Below are 25764 nucleotides of genomic sequence, written 5' to 3'. Positions count from 1 at the left end.
GAAAAATGACAGGGGCATGCAGGAGATGCTGTCAGTGGACTGAACAATTGTGGCCCACTTTCGACATTCAGACACTGTGGGACACTACTAGATGGGCCAGGTGGTTGTGTCGCTTAGCTTAGTCATACAGAAACGGTGCACCTCTTTTTCTTCTCTGCATCATGTGCTGTTTGGGGCCTTTTTTTTGGATATCTGCCCTCCTGTCTGCCACTGCTGTGCCACTCCTAGATGGGCCAATTGTTTGTGTCGCTTGGCTTAGTCATACAGCTACCTCATTGCACCTCTTCTACATCTTTGCATGAGGTGCTGTTTGGGGCCTTTTTTTAAATCTGCCCTCCTGTCTGACATTGCAGTGTCACTCCTAGATGGGCCAGGTGTTTGTGCTGCACATTTGTGTTGTTTAGCTTAGTCATACAGCCACCTCGGTGCAACCTTTTGGCCTAAAAACAATATTGTGAGGTGGGAGGTGTCCAGAATAGACTGGAAATGAGTAGAAATGAATGTTATTGAGGTTAATAATACCGTAGGATCAAAATTACCCCCAAATTCTGTGATTTTAGCCATTTCTATGTTTTTTTTAAAAAATCATCCAGATCCAAAACCAAAACACGAAAGGGTGGTTTTGGCAAAACCAAGCCAAAACCAAAACACGAAAGTGAAATTAGAACCAAAACCAAAACACAAAACACGAAAAGCGACAGCCGCACATCTCTAAACTCTAACTTTCTGTGTTCCTTTAGCCCAGGCATGTCCAAACTGCGGCCCTCCAGCTGTTGTGAAACTACATATCCCAGCAAGCCCTGACACAGTTTTGCTGTCAGAGAATGCTAAAGCTGTGTCAGAGCATGCTGGGATGTGTAGTTTCTCAACAGCTGGAGGGCTGCAGTTTGGACATGCCTGCTTTAGCCCATACCAACACAATACAGCAGGCTTCCATAAATGCTGATATTTCACTGATGGTGTCACACTTCTATTTGCAATTACTGTGAATTATTCAGTTAGGAAATAATAATATTTTACTCACCGGTAAATCTATTTCTCGTAGTCCGTAGTGGATGCTGGGGACTCCGTAAGGACCATGGGGAATAGACAGGCTCCGCAGGAGACTGGGCACTCTAAGAAAGATTTAGTACTACTGGTGTGCACTGGCTCCTCCCTCTTTGCCCCTCCTCCAGACCCCAGTTAAGGAAACTGTGCCCGGAAGAGCTGACATTACAAGGAAAGGATTTTGGAACCCAGGGTAAGATTCAAACCAGCCACACCAATCACACCGTATAACTTGTGATAAACTTACCCAGTTAACAGTATGAACAAACAACAGAGCATCAACCAATGGATGCCAACATAACATAACCCTTTATTAAGCAATAACTATATACACGTATTGCAGAAAGTCCGCACTTGGGACGGGCGCCCAGCATCCACTACGGACTACGAGAAATAGATTTACCGGTGAGTAAAATCTTATTTTCTCTAACGTCCTAGTGGATGCTGGGGACTCCGTAAGGACCATGGGGATTATACCAAAGCTCCCAAACGGGCGGGAGAGTGCGAATGACTCTGCAGCACCGAATGGGCAAACACAAGGTCCTCCTCAGCCAGGGTATCAAACTTGTAGAATTTTGCAAAGGTGTTTGAACCCGACCAAGCAGCAGCTCGGCAAAGCTGTAATGCCGAGACCCCTCGGGCAGCCGCCCAAGAAGAGCCCACCTTCCTTGTGGAATGGGCTTTCACTGATTTTGGATGCGGCAATCCAGCCGCAGAATGAGCCTGCTGAATCGTGTTACAGATCCAGCGAGCAATAGTTTGCTTTGAAGCAGGAGCACCCAGCTTGTTGGATGCATCCAGGATAAACAGCGAGTCAGTCTTCCTGACTCCAGCCGTTCTGGTTACCTAAATCTTCAAAGCCCGGACTACGTCAAACAGCTTGGAATCCTCCAAGTCACAAGTAGCCGCAGGCACCACAATAGGCTGGTTCAAATGAAACGATGATACCACCCTAGGGAGAAATTGGGACGAGTCCTCAATTCTGCCCTGTCCATATGGAAAACCAGATAGGGGCTTTTACATGACAAAGCCGCCAATTCTGACACACGCCTAGCCGAAGCTAAGGCCAACAGCATGACCACTTTCCACGTGAGATACTTTAGCTCCACAGTCTTAAGTGGCTCAAACCAGTGGGATTTCAGGAAACCCAACACCACGTTAAGATCCCAAGGTGCCACCGGTGGCACAAAAGGGGGCTGAATATGCAGCACTCCCTTAACAAACGTCTGAACCTCAGGCAGTGAAACCAGTTCTTTTTGAAAGAAAATGGATAGGGCCGAAATCTGGACCTTTATGGATCCTAATTTTAGGCCCATAGTCACTCCTGACTGTAGGAAGTGCAGGAATCGACCCAGCTGGAATTCCTCTGTAGGGGCCTTCTGGCCTCACACCAAGCAACATATTTTCGCCGTATACGGTGATAATGCTTTGCTGTCACGTCCTTCCTAGCCTTTATCAGCGTAGGAATAACTTCATCCGGAATGCCTTTTTCCGCTAGGATCCGGCGTTCAACCGCCATGCCGTCAAACGCAGCCGCGGTAAGTCTTGAAACAGACAGGGCCCTTGTTGCAACAGGTCCTGTCTGAGAGGCAGAGGTCATGGGTCCTCTGTGAGCATTTCTTGCAGTTCTGGGTACCAAGTCCTTCTTGGCCAATCCGGAACAATGAGTATTGTTCTCACTCCTCTTTTTCTTACAATTCTCAGCACCTTTGGTATGAGAGGAAGAGGAGGAAACACATAGACCGACTGGAACACCCACGGTGTTACTAGTGCGTCCACAGCTATCGCCTAAGGGTCGCTTGACCTGGCGCAATACCTTTTTAGCTTTTTGTTGAGGCGGGACGCCATCATGTCCACCTGTGGCAGTTCCCACCGATTTGCAATCTGCGTGAAGACTTCCTGATGAAGTCCCCACTCTCCCGGGAGGAGGTCGTGCCTGCTGAGGAAGTCTGCTTCCCAGTTGTCCACTCCCGGAATGAACACTGCTGACAGTGCGCTTACGTGATTCTCCGCCCAGCGAAGAATTCTGGTGGCTTCTACCATCGCCACCCTGCTCCTTGTGCCGCCTTGGCGGTTTACATGAGCCACTGCGGTCTGACAGGATCAGAACCGGTTGGTCGCGAAGCAGGGTCTCCGCTTGACTTAGGGCGTTGTATATGGTCCTTAGTTCCAGGATATTGATGTGAAGGCAAGTCTCCTGCCTTGACCACAGCCCTTGGAAATTTCTTCCCTGTGTGACTGCCCCCCACCCTCGGAGGCTTGCATCCGTGGTCACCAGGACTCAGTCCTGGATGCCGAATCTGCGACCTTCGAGAAGGTGAGCACTCTGCAGTCACCACAGGAGAGACACCCTGGCTCTGGGGGATAGGGTGATTAACCGATGCATCTGAAGATGTGATCTGGACCACTTGTCCAGTAAGTCCCATTGGAAGGTCCTCCTATGGAACCTGCCGAAGGGAATGGCCTCGAATGATGCCACCCTCCTTCCCAGGACTCGAGTGCAGTGATGCACTGACACCTGTTTTGGTTTTAATAGATTCCTGACCAGTGTCACGAGCTTCTGAGCTCTCTCTATCGGGAGATAAACCCTTTTCTGGTCTGTGTCTAGGATCATGCCTAGGAGAGGCAGATGAGCTGTAAGAACCAACTGCGACTTTGGAATATATAGAATCCAGCCGTGTTGCCGTTTCACTTCCAGAGAAAGTGATACGCTGTTCAGCAACTGCTCTCTTGATCTCACTTTTATGAGGAGATCGTCCAAGTACGTGATAATAGTGACACCTTGCTTCCGCAGGAGCACCATCATTTCCGCCATTACCTTGGTGAATATTCTCAAGGCCGGGGAGAGACCAAACGGCAACGTCTGAAATTGGTAATGACCATCCCGTACCGCAATTCTGAGGTACGCCTGATGAGGTGGATAAATGGGGACATGAAGGTATGCATCCTTTATGTCCCGAGTCACCATAAAATCTCCCCCTTTCAGGCTTGCAATAACCGCTCTTAGCGATTCCATCTTGAACTTGAACCCTTTCAGGTATATGTTCAGGGATTTTAAATTCAATATGGGTCCGACCGAACCGTCTGGTTTCGGGACTACAACATGGTCGAATAATAACCCCCTCCTTGTTGAAGGAGGGGAACCTTGACCACCACCTGTTGAAGATACAATTTATGAATTGCAGTTAACACTGTTTCCCTCTCGTGGGGGGAAGCCGGCAGAGCCGTCGGTGAGGGGGCATCTTCTCAAAGTCCAGCTTGTATCCCTGAGACACAATATCTATTGCCCAGGGATCTAACAGGGAGTGAACCCACTTGTGGCTGAACTGACGGAGGCGTGCCCCCACCGGGCCTAGCTCCGCCTTGCGGTGGATTTTTGTAGAGGCCGGGGAGGACTTCTGTTCCTGGGAACTAGCTGTGTTGTGCAGCTTCTTTCCTGTGCCCCCGCCTCTGGCAAGAAAGGACGCACCTCGGACTTTCTTGTTTCTTTATTCGAAAGGCTGCATTTGATAATGTCGTGCTTTCCTAGGCTGTGCAGGAATATAAGGCAAAATATCAGAATTACCAGCTATAGCTGTGTAGACCAGGTCCGAGAACCCTTCTCCACACAATCCTCAGCCTTCCACATGCCTCTTAAGTCGGCATCATCTGTCCATTGCATATTCTACAGGACACGTCAAGCAGAAATCGACATAGCTTTGACTCTAGGACCCAGTATACTCATGTCTCTTTGGGCATGTTTTTTTGATATATATATATATATATATATATATATCTATCACTTAAGACAGCATCTTTAATATATATCTATATATCTATATATACATATATATATATATCTATATGCATACTAGGGTCTCAATCTCTGCTGATAAGGTACCTGTCCACGCTGCCACAGTGCTATAAACCCATGCCGACACAATCGCCGGTCTGAGTAGTATACTAGAATGTGCACGCTATCTGCAGGATCCCTGAGAATAGCTAGTGCTACCTTCTGTGCAAACAGGACACCCTAGGGGAAGATTCCCAACACATCCTGGCCCTAGTGGGGAAAGGATACTGCCTGAGAATTTTTCGTGGGAAGCTGCAGTCTCTTGTCTGGAGATTCCCGCTCTTTTTCCTCATGAGAGGAGGGAAATTTACCTCAGCTTTCTTCCCCTTAACATGTGTACCCTTGTGTCAGGGACAAATGAGTCATCAGTGATATGCAAATCATCTTTTATTACAATAATCATATATTGAATACCTTTCAGCCATCTTGGCTGTAACTTTGCATTATCGTAGTCGACACTGGAGTCAAACTCCGTGTCGATATCAGTGTTTATTATTTTGGATAGTGAGCATTGTGAGACTCTGAAGGTCTCTGTGACACAGGGACAGACCTGGGTAGATTTCCTGTCTGTTCTCTAATCTTTTGTGCAATAAATTCACCTCAGCACTTACACATATCCAAACAGGTGTCGGCGTTGTCACGGAGACACCCTCTCACACACATATTTGCTCTATCGCCTCCTTAGGGGAGCCTTTTACCTCAGACATGTCGACACACACGTACCGACACACCACACACACAGGGGATGCTCTATTTGAAGACAGTTCTCCCACAAGGCCCTTTGGAGAGACAGAGAGAGAGTATGCCAGCACACACCCCAGCACTATATGACCCAGGAATCACACAGTAACTTAGTGTTAACCCAGTAGCTGCTGTATATATTGTTTTTACGCCAAATTTATGTGCCCCCCCCTCTCTTTTTACCCTTTTTCTACCTTGATACTGCAGGGGAGAGCCTGGGGAGCTTCCTCTCAGCGGAGCTGTGGAGAGAAAATGGCGCTGGTGAGTGCTGAGGAAGAAGGCCCCGCCCCCTCAGCGGCGGGCTTCTCCCGCGATTTTGTGTAAAATAAATGGCGGGGGCTCATGCATATAACAGTGTCCAACTGTATATATGCTGCTTTTGCCAGGAGGTACTTAATTGCTGCCCAGGGCGCCCCCCCCTGCGCCCTGCACCCTACAGTGACCGGAGTGTGTGGGTTAGTGTGGGAGCAATGGCGCACAGCTGCAGTGCTGTGCGCTACCTCATGTGAAGACAGGAGTCTTCTGCCGCCGATTTCGATGTCTTCTTGCTTCTGCCGGCTTCTGTCTTCTGGCTCTGCGAGGGGGACGGCGGCGCGGCTCCGGGAACGGACGACCAAGATTAAGATCCTGTGTTCTAACCCTCTGGAGCTAATGGTGTCCAGTAGCCTAAGAAGCGCAACCTAGCCGCAGTTAGTAGGTTTGCTTCTCTCCCCTCAGTCCCTCGTAGCAGAGAGTCTGTTGCCAGCAGAAGCTCTCTGAAAATAAAAAACCTAACTAAAATACTTTCTTATTAGCAAGCTCAGGAGAGCCCACTAAAAGCACCCAGCTCTGGCCGGGCACAGATTCTAACTGAGGTCTGGAGGAGGGGCATAGAGGGAGGAGCCAGTGCACACCAGTAGTACTAAATCTTTCTTAGAGTGCCCAGTCTCCTGCAGAGCCCGTCTATTCCCCATGGTCCTTACGGAGTCCCCAGCATCCACTAGGACGTTAGAGAAAAGGGGATTGGAAGCTACTTTAATTGCTCATATTACGTAATGGTGTGCAGTAGGGATGTGCGCCGGGCTATTTTTGCTGGATTTTGATTTGGTTCTGATTTGTTGGCTGGCATTGGATTTGGATTTTCTAAATTGCTGTGACAGGTTTTAGATTTGTATTTTTTTCAAAAATGTTACAAAAAAAGCTAAAATCACTTAATTTGGGCCTTTTTTTGTTCCTAGAGTATTATCAACCTCAATAACATTAATTTCTAGTAATTTTCACTCAATTTTGACCACCTCACAGTTCACAATATTGTTTTCACCAATACTGACCAAAGGCTGTCTGGCTAAACTGCAGGATACAGCCCAGGTTGGATACAGTGCGGGATACAGTGTGGGTTGGATACAGTGCTGGTTCAAAACTGTGTGGGTTGGATACAGTGCAGTATACAGTGCCGGTTGCATACAGTGCAGGATACAGCGTGGATTGAATACAGTTCAGGTTGTATAATGTGTGGGTTGGATACAGTGCAGGTCGGATACAGTACAGGATATATTACTGGTTGGATACAGTGTGGGATACAGTGCTGGTCGGAAACAGTGCCAGTCAGGTACAGTGTGGAATACATTGCTGGTTGGATACAGTGCGGGTTGGATAGAGTGTGGGATACAGTGTGGATCAGATACAATGCAGGATACTGTGCAGGGCGGATACATCAATAGTGCACTTACTGTGACAGGGGATGCTGGTGGTGTCGGCAGTGCAGGGGTGTTGGCAGAGTCCTCAGTGTGGTGTCCTCATTGTGAGAGTGCCAGCAGCGTCCTCGGTGCGGAGTTGCTGGCAGAGTCGGTACTGCTGGCTGTGTTGGCACTGTGGGGGTGCCAGCGGTGTCCTCACTGCAGGGGTGCCGGCAGTGCTGGCAGTGTCAGTACTGTTAGGGTGTTGGTGGTGTCGGCAGTGCAGGAGTGCCAGCGGTGTCCTCAGTGCTGGGGTGTGATAGTGGTGTTGGCAGTGTGGGGGTGCCAGCTGAGTAAGCAGAGCGTGGATGCCTGAAGTGTCGGCTGTGCAGGAGTGCCGGCAATGTCCTCAGTGTGGGAGGGTCAGCAGTGCTTAAGTGTCAGCGGTATCATCAGTACGGGGGTGCAGGCAGTGTGGGGGTATCGGCAGTGTGGGCAGCGGTGTCGGCAGTGCAGGCGACGGTGTCATTAGTGTGGTGCGGCCTGCCCCTCTTGCCCCATTAAAGTCTATGTAGACATACTGATTATCAGAGAGCCGTAACAGACGGCTCTCTTAGCCAATCAGCTGTCAGACCCTTGACTTCAGTGGGAATTTTGAACTTGGCGCCCGAGCCAAATCCGCGAGATCCGACAGTTCCAGTTCAACTTCCTTAGATACCAGAAGTTCGGAGCAGTTTGGATTTCTTAAAATCCAAACTGCTTATTTCTAGTGTGCAGCATACTGTAAGAGTATGACAAACCTTATGGAATTAGTTATGTATGTGGTATATGGTCAGATAGTCGACAGTAACCACGTTGACATTCATCATTTCAACACCACGATGTTGACGTGGTTCAACATGTGATTGACGACTTTGGCAAAACACTGAATAGTAAATCTTCCACTGTGTGTAATTTTTTCATTATAAATTGATATGTTTTGGTTTTGGTGCTTATGTTCATCCTTTGTTTTTGTGCATAATTCTTGTATGTTTCACCTTGTACTGTAAAATGCAGTGCTTGCCATCATATAAATTTGGCCTATAAAGTACTAAGTAACTTTGTAGACCCATCTTAGCCAGAACTGAGTATGTCTGTGAGCTGAATCTGTTATTATGTGGCGTCTGTGAAGGAGACATAAGACAACACAGATTACAGTTATTGGCAAAGCATGTTTTAGGATTTTACAGGTTTTAAAAATGTCATTTTAAGAATTTATACATTATATGAAAAGAAAACAAAACCATGCAACACACTATTATATTTGAAACACTGTGCCTTTATTACAGATGCATCCTGCTACTTCCTTGCAGTGTTATCTGCGGCGAAGCAATATGCCGTGGGAGGCTGTGATCCATTCGCAGCCACGGCTTTCCCATAGAAGCGAATGGATCATGGGTGCATACGTACCCTCGCACCCACCAATCTCAGCAGCCGGCAGTCGCACTGCGTACACTACGCAGCAAGGCTATAACAGGACACATCTGTATACATGAATTACTGTACATATGAAAACTACTCATTCCACACATTTCCATAGTAAATGTATATAGTTTCAACTTAGGTAATAGAATTAGGTCTTTTTAGGTTCTAACAGTCAAAATTGTCATTTTAGGTACTAACACCCATTTTAGGTCCTGTAGAAATTCAGTGGGTGGAATTCAAATGTTTGAAAAATCGGTTGGGTGTTTGTTTTTTCCTGTCTATTATATAGGAAAAAACAAACTCCCAACCGACTTTTCAAACATTTGAATCTCCCCTATTGAGTGTAATGGGAAAAAATTAGAATAGGTTAGAACCTTTAGAATCCTGGGCTTAGTCATTATTGCCAGTTACTCCAGGGTTTGGAGTGTAATGAGAACTTTGGTTTATACCAGAGGGTATATTTACGAAACTGTGGGTTTCCAGTACTAGCTACTATATTCTAGAAGGTGCTAATTTTAAGTAAAATCTGATTGGTTGTTATGGGCAACATATCCACTTCTTAAAACCTGCACAGTAAGTATACCCCCAGGGATCTCTGCAGTAACTGTCAGGCCGTGGCGCCCAAGGTAGATGCTAACAAACAGGCTGAGTGTGAGGCTGGTTAGATATAGGCAGACTTTGGGGTTAGCAATTCTGGTATAAAAACAGAACACAGTCAGGGGTGAGCAGCATTGGCTCATGAAAGGGCTCACCAGCAAACACATTAGGTAAAAATGAGATGGTCAATAAACAGCAGTACAGTTAAATAACAATGAAGCTCAGGTAACTATAGGTACAAACCCTGTTGCTCTGACAACAGGGCCGGATTAAGGCTTGTGGGGCCCTCACTAAGTAAATTGATGGCAACCCCCTCCCTCCCGTGTATGTTGAGACCCTCCCCCCCACTGGAGCATTACCTGGGTGAGCAGGGAGCCCATATAGCACACACACACACACACACACACACACACACACACACACACACACACACACACACACACACACACACACCCACCACCACCACTGAGTTACCTGGCTGGAAGTGTGGGGAGCGGATGGAGCACACCTAACCAAACTTAAAAGAGGTTATTTATGAGGAAATTGGGGATAATGTGGAGTCACTGTGGGTTGAGTGAGGGCATTGAAACAAAAAAACTAGTCATTGGCACGTGCTATAAAGAGCCGGATTATCAGCATACATGAGGAAGAACAACTCTTGCAGCAAACTGTAAAAGCAGCGGAAATGTGGGACATCCTATTGACAGGGGACTTTAACTATCCTGATATAAATTGGAGTAACGATTCATGTGTAAAAGCTAGGGGCAATAGGTTCTTAAATACGTTAAAGGATCAATACTTGTCTCAATTAGTTGAGGACCCAACCAGAGGTAATAATATTCTGGACCTAGTTATTACCAATAATGTGGACATTATATCAAACATTACAGTTGGGGAGACCTTGGGAAACAGTGATCACTATATGATCTCATTCGACATTAGTTTAAAAAAACAAAGCTATAAAGGATCAACCAAAACATTTAACTATAGAAAAGCTAACTTCAGTATGCTGAGGCAGGCACTAAACGACATTGACTGGGAAGTCGTGTTTCATGGTAAAGACACATCGGAAATGTAGGATGCTTTAAAAGGGTTGCTTGATAGCAATATTCACAAATTCATACCCATGGCCAGTAAACGCAGGAGTACTAAACATAAGCCAATGTGGCTTAACAAGGAGGTCAAAGAAACAATGGCTAAAAAGAGGCGTGCTTTTAAAGCATTTAAATCTAATGTTCACCAGGGATGATCAGACGGCGGTAGTAGTGCATAACAACAGTGAAGGAAATGACTCTTGGTTAGAGGCTTGTTTAAGTGAGGAATTAGTCCTGGAGAGACTAAGAAGATAAAGGTTAATAAATTACCTGGCCCAGATGGTTTTCAACCGAAGGTTATCATGAAGCTTAGATCACAGCTAGCAAGACCCCTATACATGATTTTCTATAATTCAATTAGATCAGGAATGGTACCAAAGGATTGGCGTATAGCTGAGGTAGTGCCGTTGTTTAAAAAGTAATCTAAAAATCATCCTGGTAACTATATACCGGTCAGTTTAACCTCTATAGTGTGTAAAATATGGGAAGGAATTTTGGGGGATATCATAGACGATTATCTGCAGGCTACTAAGATTATTAGCAAGAGTCAGCATGGGTTTGTGAGGTACAGATCATGTCAAACTAACTTAATTGGCTTCTACGAGGAAGTGAGTGTTAATCTTGACCAAGGAAAAGCAGTGGATGTGGTCTATTTAGATTTTGCAAAAGCCTTCGATACAGTGCCTCACAGGAGACTGATCATTAAACTAAGGGAGCTTGGCCTAGGAAATACTATTTGTACATGGATAAATAACTGGCTGGATAACAGGGTACAACGGGTAGTGGTCAATGGGATGTGCTCCAGCTGGGCACCAGTAGTCAGCGGAATACCACAAGGGTCCGTACTTGGCCGCTACTATTCAATATATTTATTAACAATCTAGGAATTGGCCTGGAAAGCACAGTGTCAATCTTTGCAGATGATACTAAACTGTATAAGGTAATTAATTCAGAAATCGATGTGGAGTCTCTACAGAATGATTTGTTTAAACTGGAAACCTGGGTGTCTAAATGGAGAATGAGGTTCAATATAGAAAAATGCAAAGTTACGCATTTTGGGATAAAAAACAAACTTGCATGCTACACATTAAATGGGGAAAATATAGGGGTAACAGTAGCAGAAAAAGATTTGGGGGTGATTATAGATAATAAACTTAATGACAGTACACAATGTAAAAATGCTACAAAGAAGGCAAATAAGGTGCTTGCGTGCATAAAACGGGGTATTGTGACAAGGGACGAGGATGTAATCCTGCCACTGTACAAATCATTGGTACGTCCGCACCTGGAATACTCTGTTCAATTTTGGGCACCATATTATAAAAAAAGATATCGGGGAGCTCAAAAGAGTTCAAAGGCGAGCTACTAAATTGATAAAAAGGTTAGAGACACTGGAGTATGAGGAAAGGCTTACTAGGTTAAATATGTATACACTAGAAAAGAGGCCTCATAGCTGTCGCGTACCTTTACCCCAAGCAGTAAGTCCATCCACTCCGCCCTGGAGTCTCCTCCATCCCTGCCACCAGCAGCGCCAGCATGGTCCCCAGCCATGGAGTTAATGCCTGCTGACAGGCCAGCGTAATAGGTTGACATCTGCAATTCAAAATGAAGTGTGAGGGGGCCCCGTTACGGCCACCCCGTCGCCCCTGCCTTAATCCAGCTCTGACTGTACCTCAATATAATTCAGTTTATGGACAACTAAGTATTAACTAATATCCGACCCACTCAAAATCCATCCTAGTGAATCCTGCAGTCTGGGATAACCCATGGGTGCATATGTACTGTAATAAGTTTTTTAGTTATGTGAAGTATTATTTCAGATATCTAATCTGCAGATTACAGTGGCAATAGTTTAAAAGGCAAAACAATTTGGTTTGCAGCTTTAAATTATTACAACTCTAAAGTTATATCTGAAATTGCTAATATTGCGCTGCTTCACATAATTTGCAACCTTCTGTAGTACATATAGGCCCTCATTCCATGTTGATCGCTCGCTAGCTACTTTTAGCAGCCATACAAACGCATAGTCGCCTCCCATGGGGGGGGAGTGTATTTTCGCTATGCAAGTGTGCAAACGCGTGTGCAGCCGCAGCGCGTTTGCACAGCCGAGTGGGACGAAAAAGTTTTTTGCAGTTTCTGAGTAGCTGTGGACTTACTCAGCCCTTGCGATCATTTCAGTCTTTTTGGTCCCGGAATTGACGTCAGACACTTGCCCTGCAAATGCTTGGACACGCCTGCGTTTTCCAAACACTCTCTGAAAATGGTCAGTTGCCACCTACAAAAGCTTTCTTCCTGTCAATCTCCTTGCGATCGGCTGTGCAAATGGATTCTTCATTAAATCCATCACCCAGCAACGATCCGCTTTGTACCCGTACAACGTGCCTGCGCATTGCGGTGCATACACATGCACAGTAGTAACCTGTTCGCTGCGCTGCGAAAACCGGCAGCGAGTGATCAACTCGGAATGACCCCCATATTCCATAGTCTCCTGCCTCATGTTAAGAGGCCTGTTGCTTCTTGCTGGCAGCTAATTTGTAAGGTGCACTGATTAAATGCTCTGATCCAAGGGCGTAGCTACCATAGGTGCAGGGAGTGCAGCTGCTATGGGGCCTAGTGCAGAGAGGGGCAACCTTCCCTGTCACAGTTACAGGTGTTATATACATTTTTCTCCATTGGGTGGTAAATAGGGGCCCTTACAAAATTTTGCCTTGGAGCCTACATTATATCTAGCTACGCCCCTAGACTTGCTAATTGTAATGTGGTATAAATATGAATTAGAGGGCATTATTTATAATGCTACATAATATAAACTAGGGGCACTGTAATGTGGCACAATATGAACTGGAGGCAATATAGTGTGGCGTCATATGAACTGGGACACTGTAATGTGGCATAATATGAAGTGAGGACACTGTCAGCAGCGAGGTTTTGGTATTCAATTAGAACTCAGAAAGTTGGATGCAGTGATTTCTATAAAAAGGGTTGCTAATTTTAGGGACTTGCTGTGGGACCATGGTGGCACCCCAAAGGGACTAATTAAGTAATTGGAAGTTTCCATTTAGCTTAATTAGTCAGTAATTACTCACCTTCTAAAGCGGTGTCTTCTTCATCCAGCATTGGAAACTGGTTCTATGCAGCAGTGGTGAGTATGTGAGGTGTGTGGAGTGTGTGTGAGTGTGTGGTAGTGTGTATGACTGTGTGTGTATGAGCCTGACCCCTGCTGTGTGTGAAGACCCCCTGTTGTGTAATCCCACCCGGAGCTGGCTGCTGGGAGAACTACATCTCCCAACAGCCCTTGCACCTCACTGCAGCCATGGAACCTCCCGAGGTTTTTTTTACCTCGCTAAACCTTGCACCCAATTGGATTCCTCCCTATGGTTCATAGAATAAACTAGGGTACAACTATGACACATAAAATTAAGTAAGGCACTACTATGGTTAAGAAACTTAACTAGGGCACATGCGGTTCATTAAGAAAATGAACTATGGTATTATTATGGGGCATAACATTAACTGCTATGGAGAAGTGTATCTAGAAGCATTGGAAGAGGGGTTCCTTCATGTTGCTATGGGGCCCACAAAGTTCTGGCTATGCCCCTGCTCAGATCCACATGAAGCTGCTGCCACAGCTCCTATCTGCTTATACACCTACCTCTGCAGCTGCCATGGCCCTCTGCCAGTAATGTGCAACATGGTCATATATTTACTGTAACACCTGGCATTGCATGGCTTTTATGACTCTTTCTACTTAGGTCCACCCCTCACAGGTTTGTCCCACCTCTGTCTGTTGTCTTTCTCCTCCCCACTGTCTTGGCTTCTCCCCATCATAACTCTCTCCTGACCCCTTCTCTACAATACTAACCCTGGTGGCAACGCCGTAACTAGACATTTTAGCGCTGTCTGCAAGAAACGGCTCGGCGCCCCCCTCCTTGTAAAAAAAAGGCTGTGAGCACTGTAGGCGCGCGCAAAACATATCGGGCGTGGCTTCATAGGGAAGGGGTGTGGCCACAAAATAATACCAATTCATATTACGATGCACAGTAGTCTCCATTATTCAAATTACGCAGCACAGTAGCACCACTACACCAGGTAGATCCCCTTTTTACACGTTACAGCAGACAGCGTCCCCTTTTTACACATTACGGCGGACAGTGTCCACCTTTTTACACATTACGTAAGACAGTCCCCCTTTTTGCACATTACGGCATACAGTGCACCCCTTTTTACACATTACGGAAGACAGGCCCCCTTTTTACACATTACAGCAGACAGCAGCCACCTTTTTACACATTACGGAAGACAGTCCCCCTTTTTGCACATTACGGCATACAGCGCCCCCCTTTTTACACATTATGGAAGACAGTCCCCCTTTTTACACATTACAGCAGACAGCATCCCGTTTTAACACATTACGGCTGACAGCATTCCCTTCTTGCACATTACGGCAGACAGTCCCCCCTTTTACACATTACGGCAGACAGCATCCCCCTTTTTACACATAACGGAAGACAGTACCCCCTTTTACACATTACAGCAGACAGTGTCCCCTTTTTACACATTAAGGCAGACAGACAGGATAGATAGACAGACAGACAATCAGTCAGAATAGATGATACTTACTGTATCTCTGCTGGCCTAGGCAGTCAGGCTCCTCGGCGCAGCAGCTGCTGGCAGATCCTGGGCAGGCAGGGAAGGAGGAGGAAGGAGGAGGAGGGAGGGAATGGAGGGAACCGCAGCAGCGCAATGTGATTGGTGGCGCCGCCGCATGAAGCTGTCCCTCTCCTTCCACATTGGCTGGCCGCCGCCACTGTGAATGCTGGGATGAGGGAAGCGCATCCCAGCATTCACAGCGGCAGCGGTCAGCTTATGTGTAAGGAGAGGGACAGCTGCAGCGCCGCCACCACCAATTACAGTGTGCTGCTGCGGCTCCCTCCTCCCCCTCCCTCCTCCTCCTTCCCTGCCTGCCCCCGGAACTGCTCCTCTCCTCGATCCGGCACACACAGGCGGCTTATAATGAGTCAATTTGACTCATTACAATGCCGCTGACCTTAGGGAATGCGGACAGTTGTGCACCTGGTGGGCCCGGTCCTCCTTTTCTAAGGTCTGTCCCATCCAGTGGTGCAAGTAGAATTTTTTTCTTAGTGAGATGCATAGTAAAAATGGATGTGGTCATGTGTCATGAGGGGCCGTGGTCACACAAAACTAGGGGAGTGGCTACATGACAATAGGGGCATGGCCACATTATGCCACAGACCATAATGCCCCTTACACATTATGCCAAACACCGTAATGGCCATTACACATTATGCCACACACCGACATGCTTATTACACATTATGCCGTACAACGTACTGCCCATTACACATTATGCCACACACTGTAATACCCATTACACATTACGCCACACACCGTAATGCCTTACATATTATACCACACACCGTAATGTCTATTACATATTATGCCACACACAGTTAATGCCACTGACACCATTTTATGTCCCACACACAAACATGCCCCTTATAAATGATGCCCCAGTGGTGGGCTGGTGGTTCTGTGTACCACCACCATATTTCTCAATGGTACTCCGTACCACCTCGTACAACCCTACTTTCAGCACTGGTCCCATCTCACTCTCCATGGGAGCCTTTGGGGTGTGAACATTAAGGAAACAGTACAATTTTACACAATTGTTATGTAGATAATTTCTCTCTGTCTCTACCACCCCCTCTCTTTCTCTCCTTCTAACACCTTCTATACACCCTCAATCCCCTCCCTCCACACTGTCTCTCAACCCCAGCACTTTCTACCCACATTTCTTTCTCACTTTGTCCACCCCTTTGCTCTTTCTCCCCACCTGAACATTTTCTCACAACCTCTCCACCCTTCCCACATTGTCTCTATAACTATCCCCTCACTGTCTTGTGCATTTCTGATACAGGTGGAAGGGGTCAGATATCAGACCAACTGTCATTATATTTCAACAGGAAAATAAACATAAATAAAATTAAAGTCGTCCATACGGACACAGTCTGATCCTGGTACATGAAACAAAGGGTTGGGCAGACTCACCAGCAGTGTTGGACTGGGGCATGAAGAGCCCAGCGGGGGAATGCAGTGGTAGGGGCCCATGCTTAGGGTTGTGGCCAGCCACCACAGAGGTTTGGCTAACCATCATAGAGTGCATGGTCTGAGCCCTTGATAAATATATATAGTAAATACTGCTAGTGCACAAGATTAATAACAGCAGGGCACTGTACAAAATACACTATAGTTCTGTGCAGTATAATGTAACATATGCATCATGTATAATTCAAGTACGCAGTCTGGAACATGATCCCCAGAGGAGGCGGTGGCCCCCCTCCCAGCAAGTCCAACCCTGCTCACCACACTCTGGGGGTAATTCCGAGTTGATCGCAGCAGCAATTTTGTTAGCAGTTGGGCAAAACCATGTGCACTGCAGGGGGGGGGGGGGCAGATATAACATTTGCAGAGAGAGTTAGATTTGGGTGGGGTGTTTGGTTTCTGTGCAGGGTAAATACTGGCTGCTTTATTTTTACACTGCCATTTAGATTTCAGTTTGAACACTCCACACCCAAATCTAACTCTCTCTGCACATGTTATATCTGTCCCCCCTGCAGTGCACATGGTTTTGCCCAACTGCTAACAAAATTGCTGCTGCGATCAACTCAGAATTAGGCCCTCTGTGCTATACCCAATAACAAGCCTGTAAATCACTATAACCATTAGTGTTGTTTTTCAAACCATTACTTACACCTTAGGATTGGGCCACACGTAACGTTTTCGCCTGACCTGTTTCGCAGGACTCGTTCAACAGGAAGGAGCCTTTTTGGATTCACACATAGCCTTTTTGCCGGATGTGACAGAACAGGATCCGGCCAGTGCCACAACAGAATTTAAAGTAGAACACATACATTCTAATGTACTTTAAATCCGGTCGTCCAGTTAGCCTGCTCAACCGGCCGGTTAGATCAGGCGTGTGTGGCACTGATGGAGCCTCGCTTATCTAGGCTTCTCCGCTGCACCTAGGTGCACCAAGGCTTATTAGCACAAGCCTTTCATCTATTGTTCTCAACTGCAGTACAATACAGAGAGAACAATACAGCAGGGGATTAGATCCGACTGCCGTGGCTCAATTAATCCTATTAAAATGATAGATGAGGAGGGCTCCATCTGTATGTGTAGACGGCCAGATAGACGACCATGTGCAGCCTCCTACACACTGAACGGGTCCTGCGAAATGGGGCCGGCGAAAATGCCATGTGTGGCCCAAGCCTTACACTCATGTCTACCTATGCATTGTGAGTTAAAATTTCTGTTAGTAATTGTGCTCCTCCTGCAGGGGTATCACAAGGGGGGTGCTCCTCCACCATGACAGAAGCCGGATACTGCAGTGTAACATTATCCAGCAGCACTTGGCTCCTGTGACTGAGAAGGAGCTGGCAGTGCATCCAGAGCCACTGGGGTGGGGGGGATTAATCAGGGGCTTCCGGCAACGTCAAGCCCCCTTTTATTAACATCAGCTGGGCTCTCACAAGGTCACATACCCTTTTCAGGTGGTGCTGCCACTCTCCTTATGTACTTATGCCCAACTATCTAATATCCCCTCTTCCATTGTATTCATTCCTGAAAAAGTGGCTGATTAAGAGCTAGGGGTTTATTATCAACAAGAAATGTTTGGCAGTCTTTAGGCAGGATTTAAAGTAACATTTTTTTAAAGGCAATATAGTACATGGTGTCAATTAAAGTTAAAGAAATTAGAAACCATTTAAATCACAGTCCTCCCTCCCGGGCAGTGGCAAACGCAGGATTTTCATGGGGGGGGGGGTTCCGTACGTGTGTGTGTTCGTAATTGAGTAGCCAGCACACTGCACACACACACACACACACACACACACACACACACACACACACACACACACACACACACACACACACACACAACCTCTGTACATAGACATATACACACACATACAGAATAGTAGCATACTTACAAACACAGCATACATACGTACACACAGTTTACATGCACACATCATACATACACACAGTATACGTGCACACATCATACATACACATACAGTATACGTGCACACACTATACATACATACATACTAACACAGTATACATGCAAACATACATACATAGTATGCATGCACACAGCATACACACACTCACTGTACATACACAGTGTGTGTATATGTATATATATATATATGCACACAGCATACATACAGTATACATGCACACAGCATACACACAGTATACATGCACACGGCATATATACATACACACAGTATACATGCATACATACATACATACATACATAGTATGCATGCACACAGCATACACACACTCACTGTACATACACACAGCGTGTATATATATATATATATATGCACACAGCATACATACAGTATACAAGCACACATATGCACACAGCATACACACACTCACTGTACATACACACAGCGTGTGTATATATATATATATATGCACACAGCATACATACAGTATACAGGCACACATATGCACACAGTATACACATAGTATACATGCATACAGCATATATACATACACACAGTATACATGCATACAGTATATATACATACACACAGCATATATGCATATATACATATACACACACACACACCATACATACAGCATATATACATACACACAGTATATATGCACACAGAACACATGCATACAGCATACATAAATAGTTAGACACACTATACATGCACACAGCACATATACATACACACTATACATGCACACAGAATATATATATATACATATATATAAGGGGTGAAATGGCGGCACTCGGCGAGGACTTCGTCAGCCAAAGAATGAGACAGTAAGACCGTCTGAGCTTGTTAACAAGCTCAGACGGTCTTACTGTCTCATTCTTTGGCTGACGAAGTCCTCGCCGAGTGCCGCCATTTCACCCCTTACATATACTGCTACATTAGCTGGAGGGCACCGGAGGCATCATTTTCTAAGGTGGAGTGCCGGTAATTGTTTGTATTGTATATACATATATATATATATATATATATCAGTGCCGCAACTAGGCATTTTAGTGCTGTGTGCAAGAAACGGCATTGGCACCCCCCCACCCTATGTAAAAATTAGGGGCGTGGCTTCATGTAAAAAGGGTGTGGCCACAAAATAATACCAATTCATACTACGGTGCACAGTAGTCTCCATTATTCAAATTACACCGCACAGTAGCACCACTATACCAGGTAGAGCCCCTTTTACACATTACGGCAGTCAGCGTCCCCTTTTTACACATTACGGCAGACAGCGTCCCCTTTTTACACATTACGGCAGACAGCGCCCCCCTTTATACACATTACGGCAGACAGCGTCCCCTTTTTACACATTACGGCAGACAGCGTCCCCTTTTTACACATTACGGCAGACATCGTCCCCTTTTTACACATTACGGCAGACATCGTCCCCTTTTTACACATTACGTAAGTCATCGTCTCCTTTTTACATATTATGGCAGACAGCGTTCCCCTTTTTACACATTGCGGCAGACATTGTCCCCCTTTTTACACATTACGGCAGACATTGTCCCCCTTTTACACATTACGGCAGACAGAGTCCTCCCCCCCTTCCCAGTAAATCCTGCGTTTGCCCCTGTATTTACTAACCAGACAGGTCAGACAGGAAGCACAGGCTCTTCCAAGTTCCAAATTGCAGAGGGGGGGGGGGGGCGGGCAGCCGCTGGGCCAGAGAGAGCAGAATCCGATCCCTGTCACACAGATTCCGCTGAGCCGCAGCAGCAGCTGGTTCAGTGGGACCCAGGCATGCGAGCGGCAGCGGCGGCTTCAGAGGAAGTTGGCCGGCCAGCCAGCCGGCCGGGCGGGTGGGCGAGCGAGCGCGCGGCCGGCACCTTCAGAGGACGTTGGGCGGGCGGATGGGCGGGCAGTCGAGTGCGCAGCCAGCCGGCGGCTTCAGAGGAAGTTGCGGCGGCTTCCGGGGGGAGCACGGGCGGGCGGCGGTGACTTAAGCAGTACACAGGCGGCGCCGCCGTCAGCGGGACACAGGCGGCGCCGCCTTCAGCTGTCTGGGCCAGCGGGTGTGATGCACGATGGTGCGTCTTCAGTGCATTTGCGCTGTGCGCAAGGCACCATCGGCACACACCTAGTTACGGCACTGATATATATACATACAGACACATTATACATGCACACAGCATACTGTACATACATAGTTACACACACTGCATAAATATATATAGTTACACACACACTATACATTTACATAGCAATAGACACACCCATTAACAGTCTGCAGAACCCCCTCCTCGCCTTATACACACGGCTACTCACAAATTGCTTCAGTAATTGGTAAAATGTATTATAAAATCCCCCTTGCCCCCACACACATATAGTATGTGAGAGACGCACCTTGCTTCTGCAGTCACATACACTTACACAGTGGGAGCCGTAGACAGTAGCCACTGCCTCACCTAGCAGCTCTGTGATGTCTCATTGCCCCTTGAACTGCCTGAGAGGAGCTGCGCGCTTCCGCTGCAGCTCCCCCTACAGGCAGCCAGCAGCCAGGTTCTCACTGTCACTCGGACAGTGTAAGGAGGAGGGAGCTGCTGCATATAAGCTTCTCCTAAAAAAAAAAAAAAAAACGGACAGCAGCGCTGATGGATCGGCGGCCAGGGGGGGTTTCTAGGTACTCAGAAACCGCCCCCTGCATGCGCGTATGCCGGGCATATATAAAATGATCAGAATACATATGATATCCCGGCAGATGGGATGCCGGCTGTCACTATACTGACAGCGGCATCTCATCTGGCGATATCCCAGCAGCGAGTCCCTTTGTGGGCTCGCTACGCATTGGGCTTGGTGGCTCGCTTCGCTCGCCACAGGTTCTATTCCCACTCGGTTGGCGGCATGGACCCACCAACCAAGTGGGAATACTCAGTGTTTGTCAGGGTTACGGGCATTTATATTTTAGCAGATGTCAGGATTCCGGCATCGGTTTCCTAAACTATGGGATCCCGACAGCCGGTATATTGACTGCATCCCGCATGATCACCTATATAACGTTTTTAATAAATTGCAAGTGATGCTGTCGCTAAGCATTTTACCAAAAAATTACATATCTAAACAACAGGTGATACATTTACGATGTATTTTATTAGCATTTATCTATATTCTCGACACTACCTGCCGGCACTGTCCTCTCAAATTAGAGAAAACATGGACAGCACAGTTGTATAGTGGTTAGCATTACTGCCTTACTATACAGAGCTCATGAGTTCAACTACCAGCGAGGACCTTATTTGTACAGTGTTTGTATGTTACCCTGTGATTGATTGTGTTTTTTTCTTGGTACTACTGTTTACTCCCACATTCCAAGAACATATTGGTAGGTAATTTGAGTTACAAAAAAATAAAAATACATATAAAAAATAAATATATGCAGTGTGTGTGTGTGTGTGTGTGTGTGTGTTTATGTACATATGTGGAAAAGAATATAGATTTTAAAGCTCCACTGGGGCATGGACTGATGTGAATGAATAAATATGTTATGTACGTCGCTGCATAATGTGTGCTATATAACTAACAATAAATACATAGTATTATAATCATAGTGATTTTTACCAAAATTTGGGACTTATTGCATGGTTGTTATTTGTACATTCCTGGTGTTTTTTGTTTTACTATCCCCCCCCCCCCCCAAACTGATGCTTTTTGTAGTTACAGTACTTTAGCTGACCTTGTGATATGTGAAATACAAGTCTAGCTTATGCTTTCTTATTGTGCATTGTGCCTCCTCCTGTGTCTTGCTGTAGCCTATTCCTTAAGAAAAGTTTTTTTTCACAACATTGGAAATTTGTTATTGGTACTAAATGATTGCAATGAATGATCTGTATACCAATTGCTTTTATTTTATACATCCACACACTATAGCACAGGTCTAAACAAAGATAAATATTTTAAAGACAATGAAATACAGTGCATTGACATTCTAATTACTGTAAATTAAAAAACCATAATAGAAAAATACATGAATATACTGCTAAAGTCAATGAATGGTTTCTTACATTAGTCCAAATAGAAAATACTCTAAATAAGATATGTCTGTAATCACCACACTGTGAATGCAGACAAGTCTACACTTGTACTCTGTTTTATTATTACTTTTTTTCTTTAGTACTGAGAGATTTGTAAGTCATGTTAGGTAACAAGCAGTCCAAAGGCATTAGCCATGAATTCCTGCATTGGGGTCTTGATTTAAATAGCTCTAAATGATCATATTTCTACCCCATGTTGAGCTTTGATTCAGCCATTCCAGAAATTAACAAAGAAAGAACACACGGAGTGCCACTTTTCAGCACAGTAGGCATCAGCCAAATTCTCATTCAACTCTACAATATCATCATTAACTTCTCTGGCTGTGGTGAGATCAAGAGCAGCTGGGGAATTGGATGGATGTGGCTTCTCATTGGATTTTGTGTCCGGTTTCTTTTTTCGGGATCCGGATTTCTTCTCTGTACCAACATTGCTGTTAACTTCTGGATCTTTTGGTCTTTCCTCTGGACTCTTTCCAGGTTCCTTTAAATGACCTTTCCCTTTGGTTTTGCCTTTCCCTGTTTCTGCCGTAGCTTCTCCACCAATCTTTGTCAGCTGGGACTTTGCACCTTCCGCTTTTTTGCACAGACGTGACCTCAAGCTCTTATCTTCACAGGCGTTTTTCATTTTCTTAAATTTCCCAAGGATCTGCTTCCAGTACTGTTTGGCTTTCATGACGTACAATGGGCACTGATGCGGCTCCCCTTCATAAGTGCAATTGTAGCTGCTACCATCTGGCTCATTGCATTTTAGCGATAGGCTTACTGTTGCATTCCCACCGATTTCCCAAGTGCACCCATGTTTTTGTTTGGTTGCAAACTGCCCAGACCGTATGAAGGTTTCAGTCTCTCCCCTCTTGCTGGCTTTTTTGTCATTTTTGCCCAGCACTTGAAAAGTGCTCAGGCAGTTGACCAGAAAAATGAATGAAATAACACTGGAGTGCCTCATCTCATTAGATCAGTGTAGCTGGATGGTTTGTGATTCAAAGGCACCCAAGCATTAGTAATCAGCACCGTACTTGGAGTACAAACTCTTTGGCATTCCTGAAAGAGACAGAGCAGAAAAACTGGGTAATTACAGAGACGTTGGCTGTAAAACTTGGAATAAACTTGGAATAAAGAAATTAATGATTGAAAATCACACCAATGATCCCAGAGGGCTGAAAACATGTGAAAAGTAATGCAAGAGTTTACGAGAACAAAGGAGATCTTTAAAAGATTTACAAGTTCATGCAAATGGCAAGCAAAATGAGATTACAGAAAAAGTGCAGTATTCAGTTACAAATCACACTTTTTTTCAGTCCAGCACAAAGAGCACATAAAAGAGGACACTAAAATTAAAAGTTTACTGAGGTTCTCACTGGAAGGAACAATTTCATATCAAATGAATGACAGTGCCAAATGAGCAAGGACATATCTTATGCATATGTCCTTGCAAATGAATCCCCCTGCCATTTACAATGGATATGCCCTTTGCAGGCATGTATTATTCATTTTTCAAATGAATACCATTAAAAATATAATCTATAATCTTATTAAACAATATAATTAGAAGAGCAGTATTACAAACTCTGCACTATACAACAAAGACACAACAAAACTACACTGAACGTAAAACCAATAAATAAAATATAATAACCAAAACACAAGCAGCATAAACACAGCACACAAAGCAATTTAGTCAGTCTTACCAGATACTGGTGACACGTTGGAAGACACCTCTGGGGACTCTATAGAAGGGTGCATTACAAGTGTGTGTTATGAATGGGGCAGGAGGGGCCATGGTCACTCTTTGCCCCTCCCTGTAATTCTCCATGCACCAACACACTTTTGCAATGGAGTGAACTGAGAAAACAAAGTCAGCTTTAGTGTGGCATATGAGTTATCTACATGTGCTTAATTTCTACCCACTGAAAATATAAATTACTATATTTGACTGACTGTAAAATAACAAGTCACTGCAGTACACTAGAGACATGTCTGTACCTAGAGATTTTCCGTGCAGAAGTGGAATAATTAAGCAATCAACACTGCAGCAGACACACATTTGTACATCAATCTCAGCTTATAATTATGGCTCACGTGAAAGTAATCTAAAATCTCAGTTAAATTAAAGATGGCTGATAGCTATGACATATTTTTCAGTAGCTCTGTAGTAATTTGCTTATATATTTATCTCTCTCTCATATATATATATATATATATATATATATATATATATATATATATGCCAGGGCCGGTGCTAGGGTGTTCGGCGTCCCCCTGCAAACTATAATTTTGCGCCCTCCGTCCCATAACCCATAAAGGGACAGCAAGGTATGCGCCGCAAAAAGGGGTGTGGTTTTACAAGGTAGGGTTGTGGCCTCACAATACTACCTCCAATTCATATTAAACATTCTTATACACATTACAACACACAGTAGTACAACAGAAATACAGATTTATCTCCCTTTGTGCTCCACCTGAATGCAAGCAGGTGGCTGGAAAACAGAAGGAGCACCCACTTCCAACAAATATATACTGAATTAAAGAATAGTAACCAGCCTCTTGCGCTCTCAGGTAAGTTAAAGCAGTTTCATACACCGATTAGTGTAATATGGATCCTGCACAGAGATATTTATAGGGACAAACTTACATATTAGTTTAGTCCTGCATGCACATAATGGTTTCTTTAAACTCTTCAAATGCAGCCCCACAATCAGAAATAGATTTACATTAGAAATCAATCTCACGTGCACATCACGGTTTCTTTTCACTCCCCTCTGGTGCAAAGGTCCTCTCAGGCACAAAGTCAGTTGATTTAAAAAACGTATATTTTATTTAAAAAAAAAACAACCCCTGATTACTCCAACAGTATTTCAGGGATTAATAAAAAGTGCAAACGCCATCATACAGATATTTCAATAGTCTCACATCGACCGGGTCCTGTTGGGAGAGATCGGTGCTGGCAATCCTCTGCAGTGGTAATCGCCCCACTTCTCCCTTCCTTTCACGGATCTCGATCAGGTGTTTGGACGGCTGGCGGGTGAACGGCACATAACAACTAGAGATGAGCGCCTGAAATTTTTCGGGTTTTGTGTTTTGGTTTTGGGTTCGGTTCCGCGGCCGTGTTTTGGGTTCGACCGCGTTTTGGCAAAACCTCACCGAATTTTTTTTGTCTGATTCGGGTGTGTTTTGGATTCGGGTGTTTTTTTCAAAAAACCCTAA

General features: G+C 45.3%; 1 protein-coding gene across 1 annotated transcript; it reads right to left on the bottom strand.

Moving 5' to 3' along the window:
* Window positions 1-22351: 22351 nt before the first annotated feature.
* On the bottom strand, window positions 22352-24355 carry FGFBP3 (fibroblast growth factor binding protein 3). The gene is made up of 2 exons (XM_063963705.1): window positions 24249-24355; window positions 22352-23601 (listed from the first exon to the last, which is right to left on the bottom strand). Exon 2 carries the CDS (start codon window positions 23504-23506, stop codon window positions 22769-22771), a length of 738 nt encoding a protein of 245 aa, XP_063819775.1. The 5' UTR covers window positions 23507-23601; window positions 24249-24355; the 3' UTR covers window positions 22352-22768.
* Between the last annotated feature and the right edge of the window lie 1409 nt (window positions 24356-25764).

This window comes from Pseudophryne corroboree, chromosome 3, assembly GCF_028390025.1.
Source record: "Pseudophryne corroboree isolate aPseCor3 chromosome 3, aPseCor3.hap2, whole genome shotgun sequence".
Taxonomy (NCBI): domain Eukaryota; kingdom Metazoa; phylum Chordata; class Amphibia; order Anura; family Myobatrachidae; genus Pseudophryne; species Pseudophryne corroboree.
This window is presented reverse-complemented; position numbering and strand designations above follow the sequence as displayed.

Coding starts and splice junctions, on each gene's coding strand:
- FGFBP3 (XM_063963705.1), bottom strand. CDS start 23,506: ATGAGGCACTCCAGTGTTATTTCATTCATTTTTCTGGTCAACTGCCTG.